This window comes from Puma concolor, chromosome B3 (assembly GCF_028749965.1).
Source record: "Puma concolor isolate L17-30 chromosome B3, mPumCon1.1.hap2, whole genome shotgun sequence".
In the NCBI taxonomy this organism is placed as follows: Eukaryota; Metazoa; Chordata; class Mammalia; order Carnivora; family Felidae; genus Puma; species Puma concolor.
This window is the reverse complement of record NC_141672.1, coordinates 132,423,297-132,446,146: the sequence shown is the minus strand read 5'-3', so window position 1 is coordinate 132,446,146 and position 22,850 is coordinate 132,423,297. Positions and strand designations below refer to the sequence as shown.

Genomic DNA, 22,850 nt, shown 5'->3' with positions numbered 1-22,850 from the left:
TTGCAAAAGGCACATTTGTCTGATAAAGGACTGTTATCCAAAATATATGAAGAGCTTTTAAAACTCAACAATAAGAAAACAAACAACGTGATTTAAAAGTGAGCCAAAAATCTTAATAGATACCTCATCAACAAAGCTATTACATATGGCAGGTAAGGATATCAAAAGATGCTCCACATCATATGTCATCAGGCAAATGCAAATTAAAACAATGAGATATCACTGCACACCTACCAGAATGGCCAAAACCCAAAACACTGTCAACACCAAATGCTGCTAAGGATGTGGAGCAATGGGAACTCTCATTCATTGCTGGTGAGAATGCAAAATGGTACAGCAACCCTGGATGAGTTTGGTGGTTTTACAAAAGCAAACAGAACTTGTTCCATATGATCCTTCAATTGTGCCCCTTGATATTTATCTGAAGGAGTTGAGAACCTGCACATGAACGTTCACGGCACCTATATTCATAATGGCCAAAAACTGGAAGCAACCAAGATATCCTTCAATATGTGAATGGATAAATAAACTATGGCACATCCAGATAATGGAATATGATTCCATGCCGAAAAGAAATAAGCTATCAAGCAAAAAAAAAAAAAAAGACATGGGGAAACCTTAAGGCATATTACTTAAGGAAAAGTCCCAATCTGAAAAAGTCTACATACTGTACAATTACACCAGTTATATGACATTCTGGAAAAGGCAACACTATGAAGGCAGCAAAAAGATCAGTGGTTGTTAAGAGGCTGTGGGGAGGGAGCAATGAATAGAGGGAGCATGGGGGTTTTCAGGGCAATGATGCTTGTACGACGCTACAAGGATAGAGAAACATCCTTCTGCATTTGTCAAAACCCATAGAATATACAACATAAGTAATGAACACTAATGTAAACTATGGGCTTTAGTTAATAATAATGTATTCTTATGGACTGAACGGCGTCTCTTATATTGAAGCCCAACCCCGAGTACCTCAGAATGTGACTGTATCTGGAGACACACACTTTACGAGACAATGAAGTTGGGGCACCTGGGTGCCTCGGTCAGTTAAGCGTCCAACTTCGGCTCAGGTCATGATCTCACAGTTCATGAGTTCGAGCCCCACATCGGGCTCTATGCTGACAGCTCAGAGCCTGGAGCCTGCTTTGAATTCCGTGTCTCCCTCTCTCTCTGCTCTTCCCCACTCATGCTCTGTCTCTCTCTCCTTCAAAAACAAATAAAAACATTAAAAAAATGTTTTTAAAGAGGTAATGAAGTTAAAGCAAGGTCTTTTGAGTGAGCTCTCATCCAATTTGACCGGCGTCTTCATAAGAAGAGGAAATTTGGACACGCAGAGAGATGTGCACACATAGAGGAACGATCGTGTGAGGACACAGCAAGGAAATGGCCACCTACAAGCTAAGGAGGGAGGCTTCAGAAGAAACCAAACCTGCCAACACCTTGATCTTGGACTTCCAGCCTCAAGAACTGTGAGAAAATTACTTTCTATTGTTTAAGCCACCCAGTCTGTGGTATTTGGTCATGGCAGTCTAGCCAACTAATACGTGCACCAACGTTAGTTTATGAATTGTAACCAATGCATCACAATATGTTAATAATAGAGGGTGTGTGTGTGTGTGTGTGTGTGTGTGTGTGTGTGTGTGTGGAGGAGGGTGGGGGAATATGAGAGAACTCTGTACTTTCTCAATTTTCCTGTAAACCTAAAACTGCTCTTAAAAAAAGCCTATTAATGTTTTTAATGTACTAGGTATTTTTAAAAATTAAGTTGGACGCTTACCTCATATCACAAAAATTAATTCAAGATGGATCTAGGCATAAATATAAGTTAAAACTATACAGCTTTCAGGGGTGCCTGCGTGGCTCAGTTGGTTAAGCATCCAACTCTTGGTTTCAGCTCAGATCATGATCTCACATTTTGTGGGATCGAGCCCCATGTCAGCGCGGAGCTTGCTTGGGATTTTCGCCCTGTCTCTCTGTCCCTCCCCTGCTCGCTCATTCTCTCTCTCTCTCTCTCTCTCTCTCTCTCAAAATAAATAAATAAACTTAAAAAAAAACTATAAAGCTTTCAGAAGAAAATAAAAACGAAAACCATCACAGAGTTCTGAGGGAGTCAGAGAGTTCTTAAATTCAATACCAGAAGCACAATCAATTGACAAATCTGACTTCATCAAAATTCACTTTTGTACTTCAAAGGAAACTGTAGGAAGTGTTTACGAATCACATTTCTGATAAAAAAAAAAAAAAGACATATCCAGACTATATAAAGAACAGTTATAATTCAACAAAAAGAAAACAAACAACCAATTAAAAATGGACACATGAAACACTACAGTTTCAGGGATCATTTAAGTCTCTCGGAACATGCAGAGTAGCCTTGATCAGTGACAACCAAGGAAATTATTTGCTGAGAACACTTGCATTTGATTTAGGACTTCAGATCGGTGGCCATTTGCTGGAAGAGTACAAGGAAAACATTGAATTCCTAAAGCTACTTAGAATCGGATGCCTTTGTGTTCAGGGATAGGTAACTCTTACCTAACCGAGTTGAATGTTTGTTTCAGTGCCATATGGAATAACGACTCTCAGTGGCTTTCCTCCCACCCCCATTTTTTTTTCTGGAAACATGTGAGACACAATGTCTGCTGTTCCCAGCTATCTTTCTTGGCTATCATTCTCTCAATGTGCATTAAGTTCTTTTATCAACCACCATTAAGGTCTGGTACATCAACACTAAAAACTGATCACTGTAGACAGGAAAAACCCGTTGCAAGTTTAACCTTAACATGTTTGAAAGTCTGAAAGCAGAACTTGCCTTGTAAGTTAAGTGAGTAAATAAATAAACAAATAAATAAATAAGAACGGACTGATGATCTGAATAGACAAAAGAAGACAAATGGTTAACAATCAGGGGAAAGATACTCAACATCATTAGCCATTAGGAAAATGAAAATGAAAACCACAATGAAATGCTACTTTTGACCTACCATAAAAATGGCTATAATCAAAAAGACAAGCAATAATAAGTGGTGACAAGATGTGGAGAAATTGAAACTGTCACATAATGTGGATGGGAATGTATAATGGTAAGGCCACTTGGTCAAATAATTTGACAGTTTCTTAAAGTTAAACATACGCTTATCAAATGAACCACCAATTCTATTCCTGGGAACCTAATACATGCTACAATTTGGATGAACCTCAAAAACATTAAGTAAAAGAAGCCAGACACAAAAGACCACATATTGTATCATTCCATCTAGATGAAATGTCCAGGAAACACAAATTGATGGAGATGGAGAGCAGATAGGGGATTGCCTAGAGCTGGGATGGAAACACAGATTGACAGTAAACAGGCTACTTTCTGGGGTAATGGAAATATCCAAAATCTGGATGGTGGTGATGGTTACACAACTCTCTAAATTTTTTAGAAATCACTTACCATCGGCGAATTTTACGGGGTGTAAAATTATCCATCTATGAAACTGATGTTTAAAAGATACAATGATGGGCACCTGGGTGGTTCAGTCGGTTAAGCATCCAACTTCAGCTCAGGTCATGATCTCATGGTTCATAGGCTCGAGCCCCACATCAGGCTCTGTGCTGACAGCTCAGAGCCTGGAGCCTGCTTCGGATTCTGTCTCCCTCTCTCTCTTCCCCTCCCCTGCTCGCGGTCTGTCTCACTCTCTCAAAAATAAATTAACATTAAAAACATTAAAAAAATAAAAATAAAAAATAAAAGATACAATGAATTGTATTTAAAATGATATGGAGTTACATGAAAAGGATACAATCAAGTGTAGAAAGAGAAAAATAGTAACCTTACAGTGGAGAAACCCATCAGATACCCCCTTCAGTGATCAAGGTGAACATCGCCAACAGTAATGTAGGTATCATGTGCCTTCATGTTTGATGTGAGCATGTGAGGACAAGGACACTTCACTTTCCCCCAAACTCATATCCTAGGATAATCATGCGAAAATATCAGACAGACCTAAGTTAAGGAACATTCCACAAATCCCCTGACCAGTACTCCTCAAATGTGTGCAGGTCATGAAAGACAAGGAGACCCAAGAAATGGTTACAGATTAAATGAGGACACTAAGGAGGTATGGAAAATATAGGCCAGGTGGTATCCTGGATCAGACCCCATAAGAGAAAAAGGACATTGCTGAAAAATTAACCAACGTAAAAAAAAAAAAATTAACCAACGTTAATTTCTTAGTATTCATCCCTATACTGTGGTTACTGTGGTTACATAAGATGTTACCAGCAAGGGGAAGTAGGTAAAGGGTATTTAATAGGAACTCTCTGAACTATCTTTACAACTCTTCCATAAATCTAAAATTATTTCAAAATGAAAAGCTGGGGGAGACTAGGGGGCAGAAGAAACAAAAGCACTCCACCAGCTCTTTCTAAAGGCCAATCACACCTTCAGGCCAGTCAAATAAAATCTTTCTTCTAACATCAATTCCCAAAGAATTGGCTTGGCTTGGCTTGGCTTGGCTTGGCTTGGCTTGGCTTGGCTTGGCATGGGGCACAGGCAATGAGCTTGCTGTAGGCCAATGAACTCTCCACTCATAATCAGAATATAAAGTCCAAGGAAATCATGCCACGTAGCATGGAACGGTTGGTAAGAACCCCAGCAGTGATTTCATTCATTCTACCCATTTTACAGACATGACAGCTAACAGGGTCAAGAAAGGTGAAAACACACACACACACACACACACACACACACACACACACACACACACAAAGGACTTGGCTCCTTTCTGTCAGTAACAATTGCCCAACTACCTCTCCTCAGCTCACAAAGAGTCTATTGATCCCACAGCAAATTCAGACCAACCCACACCACCATAGTAACTGATGGCAGAACAGAGTCAAGAACCAAGACCTCTGGTGTCCCCTTCCTTCCTTCTGGCTGCTCCATGTCCAAAATTGCCTTCAATGGCTACACAGGTTGTCTATACCTAACAACACTTAGAAGAGTAAAGCATATCCCAGATGGGCACTGTTCAAAATTGGAATAAAGATGCTATCTCTCAGGCAAGTTTAAATATCCAGAAAGGTCTTTTACCTGAGGATAACTGGTCCTGAAAAAAAAGGTCATGGGAACAAATCCATTGAGTCCACAATTCATAGTAAATGGTGGGAGTAACAAAACAAAACAAGATAAACAAAAAAACTATGGTAAAGCACAAACCAGTCAGAATGACCAGCCCAAGGACGACCAGGTGCCTTAGTCGGCTGGGCGTCAGACTCTCGATCTTGCTTCAGGTCATGATCTCACGTTTCATGGGTTCAAGCCCCATGGTGGGCTCTACGCTGACAGCATGAAGCCTGCTTGGAATTCTCTCTCCCTCTCTCTCTGTCCCTACCCCATTCACGGTCTCTCTCTCTCAAAATAAATAAGTAAACTTAAAAAAAAAAAAAGAATGGCCAACCCAATTGGCTAAAATGGCAGTAGGATGAGATTATTTTAACCATAAATGCTGACAGGAAAAAAAAAAAAAAAACAAGAAAAGATGAAAATTAACAAGCCAAGCATCAGAATTTAAAAATTTAAAAGGTTAGAAGAGAAGAGAAGAGAGACCCAAAGAAAATAAAGGCAAGGAGAAAAGGAGGATAGAAATTTACAAAATAGAACACAAAAATATAACACGAACTATTTAAAAAAAAAAAAGAGTTGCTAAAGTAAGAAGAAATGAATACCCCATACATAAAGCACATTAGGAATTAAAATAAAGATATCACTATGGATGTGGCAGAAATTTCAAAGGTAAGAGAATACAATAAATAACTATGCCAATAAACTTGAAAAGAGAGGAAAAGGACAAATTCCTAGGATAAAACAACCCACCAAAACTGACTAAAAATAAAAAAAAAAAAAAAAAAAAAGAAACCAGATAAACTAACCCGTCCTATGAGCATTGAAAACATGGAATCAGAAGTTTCAACCTTTCCCACACTGAACACACCAGGCCAGGTGGCTTTAACTTCTATCTTAGGTTGGTAGAACTTCTTACCAACCTTCCAGAGGAAAGCCTTCCAGAGAACAAAGATAGAATATTCTCCAGCCTCATCTATGAGTACAGTACAACTTTTTAAGGAAAAAGAAAGAATGGCCAAGGATAGGAAAAATAACAGTAATTCTTGAACATAAAATAAAAAAGCTTAACCCAGTATTAACAAACTGAATTCAACAGGGTACACAAAGTTAACTTAGATCGCTGTAAGGGGCTGGATTCTCTGCTCACCACCCTGGCTGTTCCTGAAGATATGCATGACCGGTAAGGTATCTACGATGAAACCATGACCAAGGGGCATGAACTAACACTGCACATAATGATGACTTTACCTTCAACAGCCTGGGAGGACCTGAAGAAGATACCTCTGAGAGAAGGAGACAAAACCTAACAGACTGAACGATGTGATGCCAACAGACTGTCCACTAAAAATACACACCCAACAAGACACAGAAAAAAGACCAGGAGGGTTACTTCACAAAGACAGGAGTGAATTCTTGGAATACCTAAGACAGAATTCACAGATGGTGCACCATGGGCAAATGATAGCAACAGGCAGCCAGAAAGTAATGGAAGAAACTGTATCTGCTTCGAACAGAGAGATTTGTCAGAAGGAAGATATAACAGGCAGGTGGCAAGACAACAGTCACAGTGTATTCCCACTGCCGGCTGTTTTTGAGAACTGAGATCTGGGCACCAGGAAAGTAATGATGTGGGGCCGCAAGGCACAAAATAACCAAGTGCCTGGCCAAAAGCAATGCTGCTCTTGGTGCATTTCCTTTTGCAAAGTAGCATTTGTGGGGGCTATGAAGCATCTGCCCAGGTCTGTCCTGTTAAACATAAGAAAATCTGTATCCGGGGCGCCTGGGTAGTTCAGCTGGTTAAGCATCCAACTTTGGCTCAGGTCATGATCTCACAGTTCATGAGTTCGAGCCCCATGTCTGGCTTTTCACTGACAGTGCGGAGCCTGCTTGGGATTCTCGCTCCTTCTCTCTCTCTCTCTGCCCCTCCCCCACTCTCTGTCTCCCTCTCCCTCTCTCAAAATAAATAAAATAAATTTTTAAATAAAAAAATAGATAAATAAACTTAAAAAAATCTGTATCTTAGTAATTCGCCTCCTTTATAGATTACAGGAGAAAGAACCACTCCAGTTCAACATTACGCTGGACCCTGCACATTATCCACTCCATATGGCATAAAATACAGAAAAATTATAAAAGCAAAAGAAACTACTGAGAAATTATAAAACTAAGAGGGAAAGTTTCGCAAGGTCAGCGGACGTAAGACCAACACGTAAGATGGAGGTGGCATTTCTATCTATGAACAACAATCAGAAAATAGGCTTTAAAATAAGATAATATTTTGTAGCCACAGGATCAGCAACCACAACAAACCTGGACAATACCAATGCTGATAAACACGTGAAGAAACAAAAACTTTTTCCAGGTGATGGCATACATGCGTACGGCCATCTTGGAAGACAGCTATGCACCCCGGGGGGAAGCGGAGGGTATGACTCACCTACAGCTAGCAGTTCCTCTCGTAGGTATACACCCTCGAGCAGCATTGATCAAATATTTTCTCATTATCACCAACCTAACGAGCCTTCAGAGGCATTTCCTCCTAATCGCCAACCCCACCACCAAATTAAATACCAAGGAATAAGGCTTTGTTGGGTTGAGGTTTGGAGAGCCACAGACCATTGTATTATCTATGATTCTTTTGCTCCCCAAGAAAGAATGGTTTAGCTTGTTGGGGGCAATACCAACCCACTGAGAATGCATGCCTTGGATGAGTGGTTCTAAAACCTCAGAGGGTCGATGGGATCACTTGGAGGGCTTGTTAAGACAGATTGCTAGGCCCCACTCCACCGCCAGGGTTTCTGATGCAGCAGGTCTTGGACGGAGCCTGAGGGTTCCTGGAGCCCATAACAGGTGAGCAGCACAAACTGGGTGCTGGAGCACGCCATCTGTTACGCATGATCCTCTGTGCAGTAATGAAGGGCTGCCTGGTGGTCTTGACCGGAAGTATCCAGGCCAGACTAAGCCTTCATAAACAGGATGGATTACGATGGGGTGTCTACCCAGCCCACAGTCCTTTAAAACGGCCCCTGCCCCAGCCTCAGTTAAGGAACAAAGGCTAGGTGGCCATATCTAGACCACGAAAGCCAGTCCACCCATCCACAGTCAGTTGAGTGGAGAGGTGGACCCATGGGCCACAAGAAACCAATCCACAGGCCAGCTGGACCAATCTGATTCTTTGGAGGGAACTTAAAATAAAGTAAAACTAGGACTACAATAGATCTTGGCCCTTTAAGGCAGTACAGGTAGAGGCCCAGTGGGCATCATGGCAAACTCAAGTCAAGGTTACGAGGAAGAAGGAGGGGCGCCGAGGTGATTCAGTTAAGCGTCCAACTCTTCATTTTGGTAAAGGTCATGATCTCACGGTTCATGAGTTTGAGCCCCACAACGGGCTCTGCACTGACAGTGTGGAGCTTGCTTGGGATTCTCTCTCTCTCTCTCTCTCTCTCTCTCTCTCTGCCCCTCCTCTCTCTCTCTCTAAACAAATAAATTTTAAAAAGTTAAGAAGAGGAAGCAGGAGACGTAAGTGTGTGAAGGAAGCTGTTTGCAAGGATAAACGTGCGGCAGCCGCTGATACACATCCCAGCATAGGAAGGCAGGCTGTGTCCCGTGCTCTTCCCTGCAGACTCCAACACCCCATCTTCAGGCGCGTGACGGGACCCCCATTCCTCACGACAGCAGCCGTGTCTCGTCGGGCAGCAGCATCAGTACCTGGACCAACACCACGCTCTCGCCACGCACGCCACTTCGGCTACTTATGATTCCACCGAAGTCCAGCAGATGGCACGAGGGAGTCCTGCCTGACGACACAACCCCGCAGGAGGTGCCTGGGGCACTGGGCGTCTGGGGGAGGGGGAAGAGAAGAAGCCCACCCCCCCCCCGGCCCCCCTGCGAGGAGCAGGGCAGCCGAGGCCACTTCATGGCATCGCTGCCGTCACCCATGCCTGTCTGGATTGCAAATCACCTAATTTAATGCTTTTAAGTGCCGCTCCTGGTTTTATGATTTGCATTAGCGTCGGGCTTTCAGGAATCTGAAATATAAAGCTGTTCTTTTCAGATTTTTATACAAAAGCAAAATACTTCCCAGCTCGGCCTTAAATTGGCCAGCTCTCCACTTACAGTCTGGTATTTTCTTCCCTTGAATGCTAACAGTCTTGTGGACTAGTGGTTTGAGAACAGAAGTTAAAGTAAAACCTCATTAGTTTTGATTATCTGGGGCTGGGGGAGAAGTTCAACATAAAATAGTGAAATGGCTGAAGTGTCAATATTTCTTAAGAAAGGCAATCACTGAACGGCCAAATGAAGGGAGAAATTCAAACCAGCCTGTAAAGAAAATGGTCCCAAAGAGAGGTCTACCTGAAAAGATCTCATTCGGTCTGTACAAAGGCACTTGTTTCAAACTGAATGTGCTCCTCAGAAATACAGAGGCACAAACTACTGATCTACACGTGGACTTGGATGAATCTCAAAGCCATTATGCTGAGTGAAAACAGTCTCAAAATTTTACAAACTATATGATTCCATTATGTGACATTCTAGAAAAGACAATACTATAGTGATGGAGAACAAAGCAGTGGTTGCTGGGATTTCCTGTGGTGGCAGGGAGGGTAGCGGATGACTAGGGATAACATGAAAGAGGTTTTGAGGGATGGTGGATTTTATTCTGTATTTTTTTTTCTTTTTGAGAGAGAGAGAGAGAGAGAGAGAGAGAGAGAGAGAGAGGGTACAAGCAGGGGAGGGGCAGAGGGAGAGGGAGGGAGAGAATCGTAAGCAGGCTTCATACTCAGCACGGAGTGTAACACAGGGCTCAGTGTCACAACTGTGAGATCATGACCTGAGCCAAAATCAAGAGTCATATGCTTAACCGACTGGGCCACCCAGCCGTCCCGTTCTGTATTTGAATTATGGTTGTAGTTACATGAATCTATACATAAGTCAAAATTCATAGAATTGTAAAGCCAAAAAAAGGGTCAATTTTATTGTCTGATAAATTTTTTAAATACTTAAAAGTATGTGCCAAGAATGTGCCTAGAAACAATGCATACTTTTTTTTAATGTTCATTTATTTTGGAGAGAAACAGAGACAGAGACAGAGAGACAGAGAGTAAGGGAGGGGCAGAGAGAGAGGGAGACAGAATCTGAAGCAGGCTCCAGACTCTGAGCTGTCAGCACAGAGCCCAACGCGGGGCTGGAACCCACAAACCTCAAGATCGTAACCTGAGCCGAAGTCAGATGCTTAACCAAAGTCAGATGCTTAAATAGGTGAACCCTGGCCCCTGTGATCCAACTGATGCAATGAATCTGCACATTTTCTCTTCCTCTCAGAATGAAATTATACACTGAAGCCCAGTTTGAGCTAAGTTAACAGATATTCTGAATCCAAAGGATCTAATCTCATGAAGAGAAATTGTAGCGGTACAAAGTTGAGAAGGGTGCCATGTGCTATGCCCATACCCTAAGCACCAACACGAAAACTATATATAATGCCACACGACAAGCACCAAAGACAAAGCCGAGACTGACGAAACAACCATTCTGAACTTGTGACTACAAACTCCTCCTGTAGTCCACTACTCCAAATGTATCTGCCAGTGATTTTTCATAAATCATGTGTGCATATAATAAAGCATAATAAAATAGATCTATTCCCTTTCTAAATTATGGGGTTTTTTGGCCTACTTGGATGCTGCTGGTATCAATCATTTCTTAATTTATCAAAATAAATCCCTCTCTCAGATTATAGAAAGACAAGGGAAAGATAGGAAAAAAAATTGTATGACCCATACCTGAACAGAGTCCCCAGCAGATAACGGTGGTGGAATGAAATGCTCATGCAAATCCCCACATGTAATAACTGTTTAAGAAATGTATTTAAGAAATCATTGAAAGATACCACAGGGCACCCAAAAGCACATAGGGGCCAGAGGAAAATTTAATTTCAGGAAAGTGTGACTGGAATAGGGAAGACCTATGAGTTTGCAGCTTACTGGCCATGAGTAACTCAACCCCCGATGCTACAGAAAACATTGGTGGGAAAAGCTGGAATGCTACCAGCTAAAGTGTCAGAGATCAGATTCGGAATTAGGAAAGCAGTTGGGAATTTATTTTATTATTTTTTTTTAATGTTTATTTTTTGAGAGAGACAGAGAGTAGGAGCGGAGGAGGAGAAGAGAGAGAAGGGGACAGAGGATCTGAAGAAGGCTGTGTGCTGACAGCAGAGAGCCTGATGCAGGGCTCAAACCCACAAACAGTGAGATCATGACCTGAGCAGACGCTTAACCAACTGAACTACCCAGGCGCCCCTGAAAGCAGTTGGGAATTTAAAGGGAAAGACCTAGCAGCAGGAGAACGACAGAATGAGCTAGACTCAAATTCTGAGCAACTGCCCAAATCCTTGGCTTATAGCTGACCTATACATAAGCGAAGGAGCCCCCAGGGAACCCAACATGAAAAAAGTCAAAGACCAGAAAGATATCCACTTTCAAAAAAAATGGAACTACACAGGATTAAATCATCTGTGAGTTTGATGCTTTCCTCAACCATAAACATTCCTCAACTGAGGCAGCTCAAGTGGCAGAGAGCTGGAGCCAAATGGGCTTGAACAGTGAAAGTACAGAGCCCCAAACCAGCAGGAGCAGGAAAAACAACAACAACAACAACAACAACAACAACGAAATACCAACAACAACAAAAAAAAAACAAAAAACAACAACAACAAACCCTCAGGAGAGGTAAGTTAAATCCAAATCTTTGACCACCGAATCTGCAGCCACAGGGAAGATCCCTACAGGGCTAGGCTAAAGAAACAGCCACAGGAAGTCAAACAAACAGATGTTAACAGCTGCACATCACAAAGAAGACAAAGTCTATTGTTTGAATCCAGGAAAATTGAATGACTACTAGGTCAAAAATCTAAAAATCCTGAGAAAACACATGCACACAATAGCTATAATGTTGGTATTCTATAGCTGCAACATCTAATTTTCAACTAAAAATTATTCAACATGAAGAAAACAGGAAAGTGTAACCCATACTCAGGACAAAAAAAAAAAGGCAGTCAATATAACTCACTTTAAATAGACCTAGATGTTGGATTTTGCAAAGGCCTCAAAACAGCTTTACGAATATATTCAAAGAATTAAAATAATTCAAAAAATTAAAGGGAAATATATAGAAAATCTCAACAGAGAAATGGCAACTACAAAATAATATATAAATTCTAGAGTTAAAAGTATAACTTTTATACTTTTTATAAAATTTTATATAAAATTTTCAATGGCTCAACAACAAATTGGAGACAGCAGATGAACTTGAATACATACCAGTAGAAATTACCCAACAAAGAGAGAAAAATGTTTGAAGAAAAATGAACAAAACCTCTAAGACACAACTTAAGACATTATGAAGTACCTCACATACATACAACTAGAACCCCAGGAAAGGAAGAATGAAAGCAGCATAAAAAACAAATTGAAGAAATAATGGCCAAAAACTTCCAAAAGATGGTAGAAAAATTAAAGATTCAAGGAACTCAACAAACCCCCAAAAAGATAAACAAAAATAAAATCATTCCTAGATATACCACAGTCAAACTACAAAAAAAGCACTCAGAGAAAAACTATGTGTTATGTATGAGGGAATAACAATAAATAACTGGATGACTTCTCACCAGAAACTATGAAAGCCAGAAGAGACTGGAAAAACATATTAAAAGCACCGAAGGAAAAAAAAAAGCTTTCATTAATAATTCTATATCCAGCTAAACTATCCTTCAAATATGCCCATGAAATAAAATATATTTTCAGTAAACAAAGACTGTTTTTTTGTTGCCAACAGAACTGCACTACAACAAATTCTAAAAGGAGTACTTTAGCCTGTAGGAAAAATGACACTGGATGGCAACTGGGACCTATATTAAAAACATTTTTCTAAATGGGGCACCTGCGTGGCTCCATCGGCTGGGCGTCCAACTTCAGCTCAGGTCATGATCTTGCGGTTCGTGGGTCGAGCCCCACATCAGGCTCTGTGCTGACAGCTCAGAGCCTGGAGCCTGCTTTGGATTCTGTGTCTCCCTCCCTCTCTCTCTGCCCCTCCCCCACTCACACTTTGTCTCTGTCTCTCTCAAAAATAAATAAATGTTAAAAAATTTTTCGAAAAAATTATTTTCTAAAGGTAAGTATGTGAGTAACTATTTTAACTATATTTTTGTTTTATTTTTAATCTCTAAAAGATATAACTACTTTATTAAAAACTATTAATCAACATTAATAGGTTTATAAAATAAACAGATCTGATATATAACAATACTCTATGTAAATAAAATGAGGGGTAAACAAAAATACACCGTTGCAAGATTTCTATATTTTACCTGAAGTAATTCAATATTAACTCTAAGTAAATGGGAAAAGTTTAAGACGTATATGTAATCCTGGAGCAACATCTAAAAAATTTAAAATGCAAAAATATAGAACTAGAAAGCCAACAGAGAAATTAACATGAAATACTAAAAAACATCTGATTAAAATAAAAGAAGATATAAAGGAGGGACAGAGGAACAAAAAAAAAAAAACACAAAACACAAAACAAACTGCAAAAGGAAAGGCCTCAGTACAACCAAATCAATAAATAAATGTAAATGGACTAACATCCCAATCAAAACATAGACATTATTTTTCTTAGATGAAGGAGAGAAAGCACATTCACGCATTAGCAGGCAGGGGCAATGGGAGAGGAAGAGAGAACCTCAAGCAGGTTCCATGCTCAGCATAGAGCCAGATGTGGGCCTCCATCCCACGACCCAGGATCATGACCTGAGCCGAAATCAAGAGTGGGACCCTCAACTGACTGAGCTACCCAGGTGTCCCAAAAGCACTGGGGTAAAAGCACTTTTAGGACTAGATTTAAAACCAAAGAGTCAATTGTATGCTGTCAATAAAATATATGCTTCAAATAATAAAGACATAAACAGACTAAACATAAAAAGCTACAAAGAATGTATTCCATGCAAACAGTAACTATAATAAAAATGAAGTGGCTATATATTAATATCAAACAAAATAGACTTTATAATAGATATTAGTGAAGACAATGGGAACTATAAAACAATAAGATGGTCGATACATCAGATGGGTAGAACAATTATAAATATAGATTTGACTGATAACAAAGCTTCAAAACACATAAAGTAAAAACTGATAGAACTAAAATGAGGAAAAGATTAATTCATAATCATAAAGTCTTCAACAAACTCTGAAATTGATAGAACTAGACAAAAAATATCAGTAACAGTGCAGAAAATCTGAATGATATTATCAATCACCTTAACCCAACTGACATTTCCAGAACACTAAACCAATACCTGCAGAACACACACATTCCTTCAAGTCCACAGGGAATGTCTACCAATATAGACCATATACTGGGCCATTACACAACTCTCAATAGTTTTTAGAATATTAAAATGTAACGGACTACATTCTCATACTGCAACAATTCAACTAGAAACCAAAAAATAAATAAATAAATAAATAAAACATCTGGAATAGCCCCCAAATATCTGGAAATTAAAAACCACTTTAAAACAACTCATAAAAATGACAACGTAAACTAGAAAATATTTGAACTGAATAATAATGAAAAGTGGTAAACTGATAAGACAGACTTCACCAAACTATTAAAATGTTTGCTCTTTGAAAAATACTGTTGTGCCAAAATGAAAATGTTTTCCGATACATTATCTGATAAAGAACTTACATCTATAACATGTGGAGAAACCATGAAGCTCAGTAATAAGCAAATGGCCCGGTTAAAGAAATGGACTAAAATATTTAATGACTCTCATACATTGTTGCAGGCAGTATCTATATAATTATTCTAACAGAAATAGTTTTATTCTCTCTCTAAAACTAAGCTAATCAAGCAACAGCAGTTATTAAAAAAAAAAAAAAAAAGATCTAAGGTGTACTTCATGAAGCAGACCATCAGGAACCCCTGTGGTACCATCAGACTTATACATTCAGTGGCCAATAACCAAGGCAAACTGGAGTTCGAGAAGGGTCAGTCCTGAAACAGTTTCTTTCTGAAACAGAGAAGCTGTCCCCTGAAGACAGAACCAAATGCTGTGAGCAGAATGAGGCCATTAAGGCAGTCCATGATGCCATGGCACAGGAAGGCCAATGTCGGGGAGATTACAAAGTGAATTTTCATGGTGGATGGCCATCTCTATGAACTTGATGGACGAATGCCTTTTCCGGTAAACCAGCTGCGAAGGTCTGCAGAGAATTCACTGAGGGTGAGCAAGGGGAGGTCCGCTTTTCTGCTGTGGCACTCTGCAAGACAGCCTGATGCCCTAGGGGAGGGACATAGCTTTTATCACCCCTCTGCCGTTCAGCATGGAACCTGTCCCCACAATGCAGTCTAAAATGTTTCAGTACTTGTGGAACACAGCTGTTCTCCTTTGGTTTTGCAGATACCCTCTTACCCTCATCCACACCCAAACACCAGCAGAGTTCAGCTGTCGATCAAGCAAAGTTTGATATAAGCTTCAGATGGCGAAGCATTCTCCCCCAGTGTAGGTATTGTACCTCAATAACTAATGTTTTAAATGGCTACTTTGGTTTGTACCTGTAAGTTAAGGCCTTGGATGTGGTTTAATTGTTTGTCCTTAAAAGAAATGAAACTTTTCTGCTGATTAATATAAAAAATTGAAAAAAGAAAAAGTTTTAATTGGCAATGTATACCAGAAGTCTGTATTTTCTTTATTTAATTTTCTACTGGTTTGGTACTTCCCAAATGCAATAAATTGTTGAGTAACTAAAAGTCAATTGCCACTTAAAAGATCAGCTCATGGATGAAAACAACATGACCCAGGAAGCAGCTTCAGAGAACTTTCCACCAAATTCGTGGAATTCATCAAAAATGAAGAGGAAGCAGAAATCCAAGCACCTTAGTCTGATCATCGGACTCAGCTTGACATCTTAAGGTCCTCCCCTTCACTCTGAGGTCTGGGTCTGCTTTGGGAAGAACGAGGCAGCCACAACCAACCTGTACTTCATCCTCACAAAACGATGCCCTGGTTTATCGCTGCTACAAGGTGCAACAGAAGGCGCTGGAGAGATAAGGTCACACACTCCTTTCACCCCATTGCTGTGGTTCTCACACATCAATGGATCTGTTAACCATTTTCACTATGAGTAGGATGTCTATGGCACAAATGATACTGCGACAGATTTAAGACCAGCCATTTATTAGAAAATGAAAGAGGGGGGCACCTGGGTGGCTCAGTTGGTTAAGCGTCCGACTTTGGCTCAGGTCATGATCTCACAGTCCATGGTTTCGAGCCCCGCATCAGGCTCTGTGCTGACAGCTCAGAGCCTAGAGCCTACATCAGATTCTGTGTCCCCCCGCTTCTCTCTTTGCCCCTCTCCTGCTCATGCTCTGTCTCGCCCTCTCAAAAATAAATCTTAAAAAAAAATGTTTAGAAAGTGAAAGAGGAAGTTTCCCTTCCATTTTAATTATTCTCTGGATCCCTTGGTCTATCAAAAATAAATGACTAAAGAATGGAGCCACTTGAAAAAGCAAAATGGTGCACTGAAATCCAAGAGTAAATGGCTATGGTGATCAAAGGAGCGGAAAGACACGGGTACTTAAGTGTGTATGACTGACCTTGACAAATAATTAACTAAAGGAGTTGTTTGCATGGGAAACTGTTCATCTCACACTGAGCTGGGGGGGAAAAAGGGAGAAATGCAGATTTACTCCATTCTGGACAGGTAGATCAAACACACAATATGAATGTGGCTCAATACCACAATCAGCCTTTCGATCCCCTGAGAAAAACACTTAACTCAAGAGAACAGCATCTCTGTGGTGGTTCCCTGGGAAACTTCATTCTTGCTAAAATTTAGAACTCAATAAGAACTAAAGGAGAGAGCTGGGACCATTTGGATTAGAGATGTTGACAGCCTTTAAATATTCAAGAAACTATTAAAGAAAGCAACTTTAAAGACGAGAGCAATCCCTGAGGCAAAATGGTCCTAGTATCACACTCACTTCTTGTCACAGCCCCTAAAAAATAAGTCCCAGTATTTTACCCTAACCTTATTATCATGGCCGACCTCCCCCTCTTCTGAGGTAATGTCTATAAATCTTGGCATCCAGTGTGTTTTTTTCGCCACATGTCAGCTGTTAGCAATGGTATTTTTCCTGACAGCTAATTGGTAACATTAAAGAAAAGAAATGAAGAGCGCTGTGCTTGCAAAGTCATTTTACACCATTAACAGCAATAAGCATTTTATGAGGGACATGGCAGTGCCTGCGAATCAAAAGGACACGCTTTTCACCCTATTTGCCAGTAGACTGAGAATTGAGAAAATGAAATCCATACCTTGGGTTTATTTACAGGACAGCTGAATTAGCAACACTTCCTGTGCCAGAAGATTCTCTCTAAGGAACACTTGTGCTAAGGGGGGGTCCTCCGCAGCAGGCAGACATCGAGAGCCTCCCTCACCCCGAGGGCCACGTGTCCCTTACCTTTCCTTTTGGTTGTGTAAAACCCAACAGCTGCTCCATCCCGCCACAGAATTTTCGCTTGCTCCTTCACAGGGTGAGGTAAAAAAAACATGTCCCCATCATCCAAATTTCTCTCCAATCTTCCAAAAATAACGACGTTGAGAATGAAAAGCACAATCCTTTCCCCGAATGACTGAACCTTTGAGGTGGCGGGGGGGGGGGGGGGGTGGAGGGAGAAAAAGAAAGAAAGAACAAGCAAGTGAGAGAGGAAAATCACACGCGATAAATTTTGCACTTGGAATCAACCCACGCTTTGGGGCCAGGTGTGTGCGCCATCATTACAGGATTCCTTCCGTGCTCAGGAGCCAAACTGTGAATCATAATTTCTCACAGAGGTTTTCACAACCCTGACCTTTCGCACCCATCGGCCTCCAGGAGTGAGGGGCAGTGCCAGAGGGGCCTCCTGGGTCCCCAGGCCACAGATGTGGAATGTAAATAGAAAGAGAGAACAATCCTTTGCTAGTCAACAAAACAGGAAGTTACCTCTGGAAGGGGCCAGGCAAGCCAATTCAGCAGATTGACTAGACATGTCTGGAAATCATCCCACCCTCCGTTTTTAACAACCGCCCCAGAATTCTGACCCTCAGAAGGAGGATAAAGAATTGGGGAAGATCAATGGCTACACCAAAAGCAGACGATTTTCAATGGCTTGTGATGTGATAGATTTGGAGCACACACTAGAGTCCCAATCTCAGAGACTTACTGGGAGTCAAGGCTCATCTTGTGGCTCATCTTGTTCTAAGGCAGTAACATGAAACCACTTCTTGCCCATCACAATGTCACAAGTGAGGCATTTGTATGTGGTCAAGGTCAGGCCCACACAGAGTTTTAGCATTAACAAGTCAAAATGACTTTACACTCTTCTGCCTGTTAAAATCTTCTGCATTTGTATAGCCCACAGGTGGCAAATATGTGGCATAAACGGAGGCGTCCCACTCCTACACCCACGGCAGACATAGCTAATCGATCCCAGTCTGTGCGACTGAGCCCGGATACGGTCAGAGTCCTAACTGCAGTCCTCTGGGCAACCACCAGCAAACACTTGGGATGAACCCAATCGACTATCGATGAACAGAAAGCACTGCACTCTGACAAGACCGCTATGTGACAGCCTACGTGTGTGGGTATTGGTCACCCCGTCCTATGCGTCACCACGAGATCAGCAATGCCATTAACTGGCCCGTGACTTCCACCCACAAGCTCCCATTCCATTGTCACCACACGCCAGGGAGGTCCTGATTCATAGGTAAGGAAATTGAAACTCAAAGAGGGTAAGTGACTACATGTATCGATTTCCCTGCCTCATTCCAAAGAGGACTTATGACAGCTGAATGAGGGCTCTGCCAGAGACAGGCAGGCTCAAAATAGGCCAGAGCTTCTGAGTCCCAGGCCAGTGCACCTGCTATAGCCCAGCTCATGGTTCCTTTCTGCATCTTCATGCATTAGAGCTAAGACTTGGCAGGGGCACCTAGGCAGCTCAGTTAAGCGCCCAAGTCTTGATTTCGGCTCAGGTCATGATCTCACGGTTTCATGAGTTCGAGCCCCGGGTCCAGCTCTGTGCTAACAGTTGCAGAGGGATTCCCTGTCTCCCTCTCTCTCTCTCTCTCTACCTCTCCCCCACTTGTGCGCACTCTCTCTCTCTCTCAAAATAAATAAACATTTAAAAAAAGAAAAAGAACTAAGACTTTGGGAAAGTTTCACATAAGTATCTATGCTTAATTTTATATTGAATACTTTACCCCTTAAAGTTTTATCATCATCACCATCATCACCATCATCATCGTCATCTATGATACTGACTTTACAGCCCAGATTTGTGGGGAGCTCTTTAGCAACACCCAACCTCTTTGAGCCTCCGTTTCCCCCAGTGGTCAAGGGAGAAGATTGCCTAAGTGGTCCTTAAAACACTTGTTTTGGGGGGAGGGGAGGGGAAAAAAACACTTGTTTGCAAGTGTTCTGATAATAAAAACAAGGCAGCTTGCAGCACCCTAGCAAATGGCACAAAGTGTTCAGTGCCAATAAACTTATTAATTGGTCCAGAATGCAAAATAGTTCACCCTCATCTGGAGCCAAATCTTAAATGAGAAAAAGCTTTGTGAAAACCACACCAGCTTAACTCTGAGAAGCCACCCCAACTTTGTATCTCAGACAGTAGCAGGCCAAATCAAGTTCAGACTTTAAGAATAACTAGCTGGTCACGCAAAACCTGAGTGGGGTGATGTGGGAGGTTACATTTTTCAACTTACAAAGCCAAAAAGTTCAGAGGAAAGCCAGAAGAGAAAAGCAGATTGCATCTGGCAGAAGGGAAATATCCAATCAAAAACTGGCAGGAGAAAAAGGAGAAAAAGAAAAGGCACTTAATTCGTCCAATTTCATTACAGGGGGGAAAAAAAATGGGTGACATGTGATTCTGACTTAGAAACGTTTCTGAAAATACAAAACTGAGATCCAATTCTAATCCCTCAATTAGGAGCACTAATTATGTTAACAGAAAGAACATTAACCCTTTTTTTTTTTTTTTGGTAATTTACAAAGAAGAGCTGGCTAAGAAACAAAATGTGATTAAAAGAAAAAAATAAATAAATGTCAAGACCTGAAGTTCTACAAATGGAAAGGGAAACTATCCACAGACAGTTGGGGACAGCTAGATCTTTACAACATGGTTCATTAAGTGCAAGTAACATCCAAGCTTCTTTCTGTTCACAACATAGGCCACATTTTCAGAAAATTTGGGGTTTTCTTCATCTAAACACAGAAGAATTGACACATGGAAGAAGTGACCACTCTTGTTCTCGAAAAAAAAAAAAAAAAATGATTTAAAGAGCAAATCAGACTCCTCCTGGCATTCAGAACACCCAGCCACTAAATACCATTGGCCCACCTGTGGAAAGGGACCAGCATAGAAACACAAACGGGTACACCAGGCCACCCCACTGGGTCCCCCACACACATTTGCTGAATCTCAAGCCGCTTGCCAGTTTGGGGGCGGGGGGGACGGTGGGACCCTTTTCAAAACACTATCTTTTCAGTCAGTTAAAACCGGACCTGAAAAATCCTGCTGTGTACAATTTGGGTGTAACCAGAGGGCATTATGCTAAGTGATATAAGTCTGACAAAGACAAATATTGCATGATCTCACGTGCGTGTGGAATCCGAAAAAGCCGAACTCCTAGGAACAGAGAATACAATGGCGGTGACCAGGGGCTAGAGGTGGGAGAAAAGAGAAGATGTTGGTCAAAAGGTACAAACTTCCAATTGTACGATGAATAAGTTCTGGGAATCTAGTATACAGCATGATCACATATATAGCTAATAATACTGTATTATATTAAAGTTGCTAAGAGAATAGATCGTAAATGTTCTCATCACCAAAAAATGGCAGTTATGTAATGGAACGCAGGCGTTAGCTAAAGCCATGGTGAGAATCATGTTGCAATATGTAAGCGTATCAGATCAACACGTTGTACACCTCAAACTTACACAACGTTTATGTCAGATGTACCTCAATAAAGCTGGGGAGGGGGACAGGCATAAAAAAGGCAACTCACAGGCTGGGAAACAGTATTTGCAAATCGTATCTGCAATGTATGCAATAAGGACTTGTGCCCAGAATATATGAAAAAGTGTTTACAACTCAACAGTAAAAAGCCAACCAACCAATTAAAAAGGGGGCCAAGGAGGGGCACCTGGGTGGCTCAGTCGGCTGAGTGTCCGACTTCGGCTCAGGTCATGATCTCACAGCTCGTGGGTTCGAGCCCCGCATCGGGCTCTGTGCTGACAGCTCAGAGCCCGGAGCCTGCTTCGGATTCTGTGTCTCCCTCTCTCTCTCTGCCCCTCCCCCACTCGTCCCATGTCTCTGCCTCTCAAAAACAAATAAACATTAAAAAAAAATTTTTTTTAAATAAAAAGGGGGCCAAGGATTTCAATAGACATTTTCCCAGAGAGGATATACGAATGGCCAACAAGTACATGAAAAAATGTTTAACATCCTTAGCCAGAGACACACAGATCAAGACTACAATGAGATACCACTTCACACTGGGTAGGATAGATAACATTAAAAAAAAAAAAAAAAAACAGACAGTAACAAGTATCAGGGACACATGGGAAGATGGACACCCTCAGACGTTGCCAGTGGGAATGTAAGGCGGTCCCGCTTACCAGCAGTTCCACTCCTAGGTCCATACCCAAGAAGACTGAAAATATATGTCCTCGCAAAAACTTGCACCCAGATGTTCATAGTGGCATTATTCAAAATGGCCAAAAAAAAACTGAAACAACTCAAATGCCTACCAACAGATAAACGGATGACCAAACGTGGTCTATCCATGCAGTGGGATAATACTGAGCCACAAAAAGGAATGAGGTCTGACACGTGCTACCGTGTGGAATAACCTTGAAGACTTCATGCTCCGTGAGAGCAGCCAGACACAAAAGACTGACTACCTAGTGTATGATTCCATGGATGTGAAATGTCCAGAATGGACAAATGCGTAGAGACAAAAAGCAGATTCGTTGCCAGGGGCTGGGGAAAGAGAGAAATGAGGGGTGACTGCTGATGGGTAAGGGGTTTCCTTTTGGGATGATGAAAACATTCTGGAATCAAGTAATGGTGACTGATGTCCAACTCTGTGCAAATACTGAAAATCACTCAATTATATGCTTTGAAAGGGTGCAATTTAGAGTACACATTTATCCGCTCATTTTCTAAACCAAACCTGAAAGAATACTGATAATTCATTTAGTATTTACAGGACCCAATGAGGGAGATCACGTGGACTGTGGACACATCCACCATTTCAAGACTGCCAAGAAGCACCTACGGAATGAAGACAAGTGTGCCAATCAAATGAAAATAGGCAGACGTGACATAAACAGTCTAAATTCTTCACTAGTTACTACCTTTTTCCTCAGCTTCTGCCCGAGCCAAACTTCAGTGGAGAGATTGCCACAGGGACTCCGAGGAGCTGCTGGGGCACCTGCCCTTACCCCTGCCATCCTAGGTTTTGGCTTCACAACTGCTCTAAAAAACCACAGCCCGTCAAAGACCTCCATGCCCGATCTCAAAGAGACTAGAGTTTATGTCCGGTTAAATCACTTACTAGCTGTGTGGCTCAGCCTCAGTGTGTTCATCTGCAAAACCAAAACCTTTAAGGTTCTAAAAGTAGAT

The 22,850-nt window shown here is 41.4% G+C and overlaps 1 protein-coding gene across 6 annotated transcripts in view; it reads right to left on the bottom strand.

The window, feature by feature from the left end:
• The window catches only part of FAM169B (Protein), a 90,138-nt gene that overhangs the window by 16,673 nt on the left and 50,615 nt on the right, over positions 1-22,850 (bottom strand). For 5 of the 6 annotated variants that reach the window (XM_086711445.1, XM_086711446.1, XM_086711448.1 and 2 more), the window contains one exon: positions 17,642-17,819. The exons of the other annotated variant lie outside the window; for it this stretch is intronic. In XM_086711445.1, coding sequence (XP_086567571.1) covers positions 17,642-17,819 — 178 coding nt within the window. The remainder of the gene's footprint in view (positions 1-17,641; positions 17,820-22,850) is intronic. 6 annotated transcript variants of the gene reach the window in all.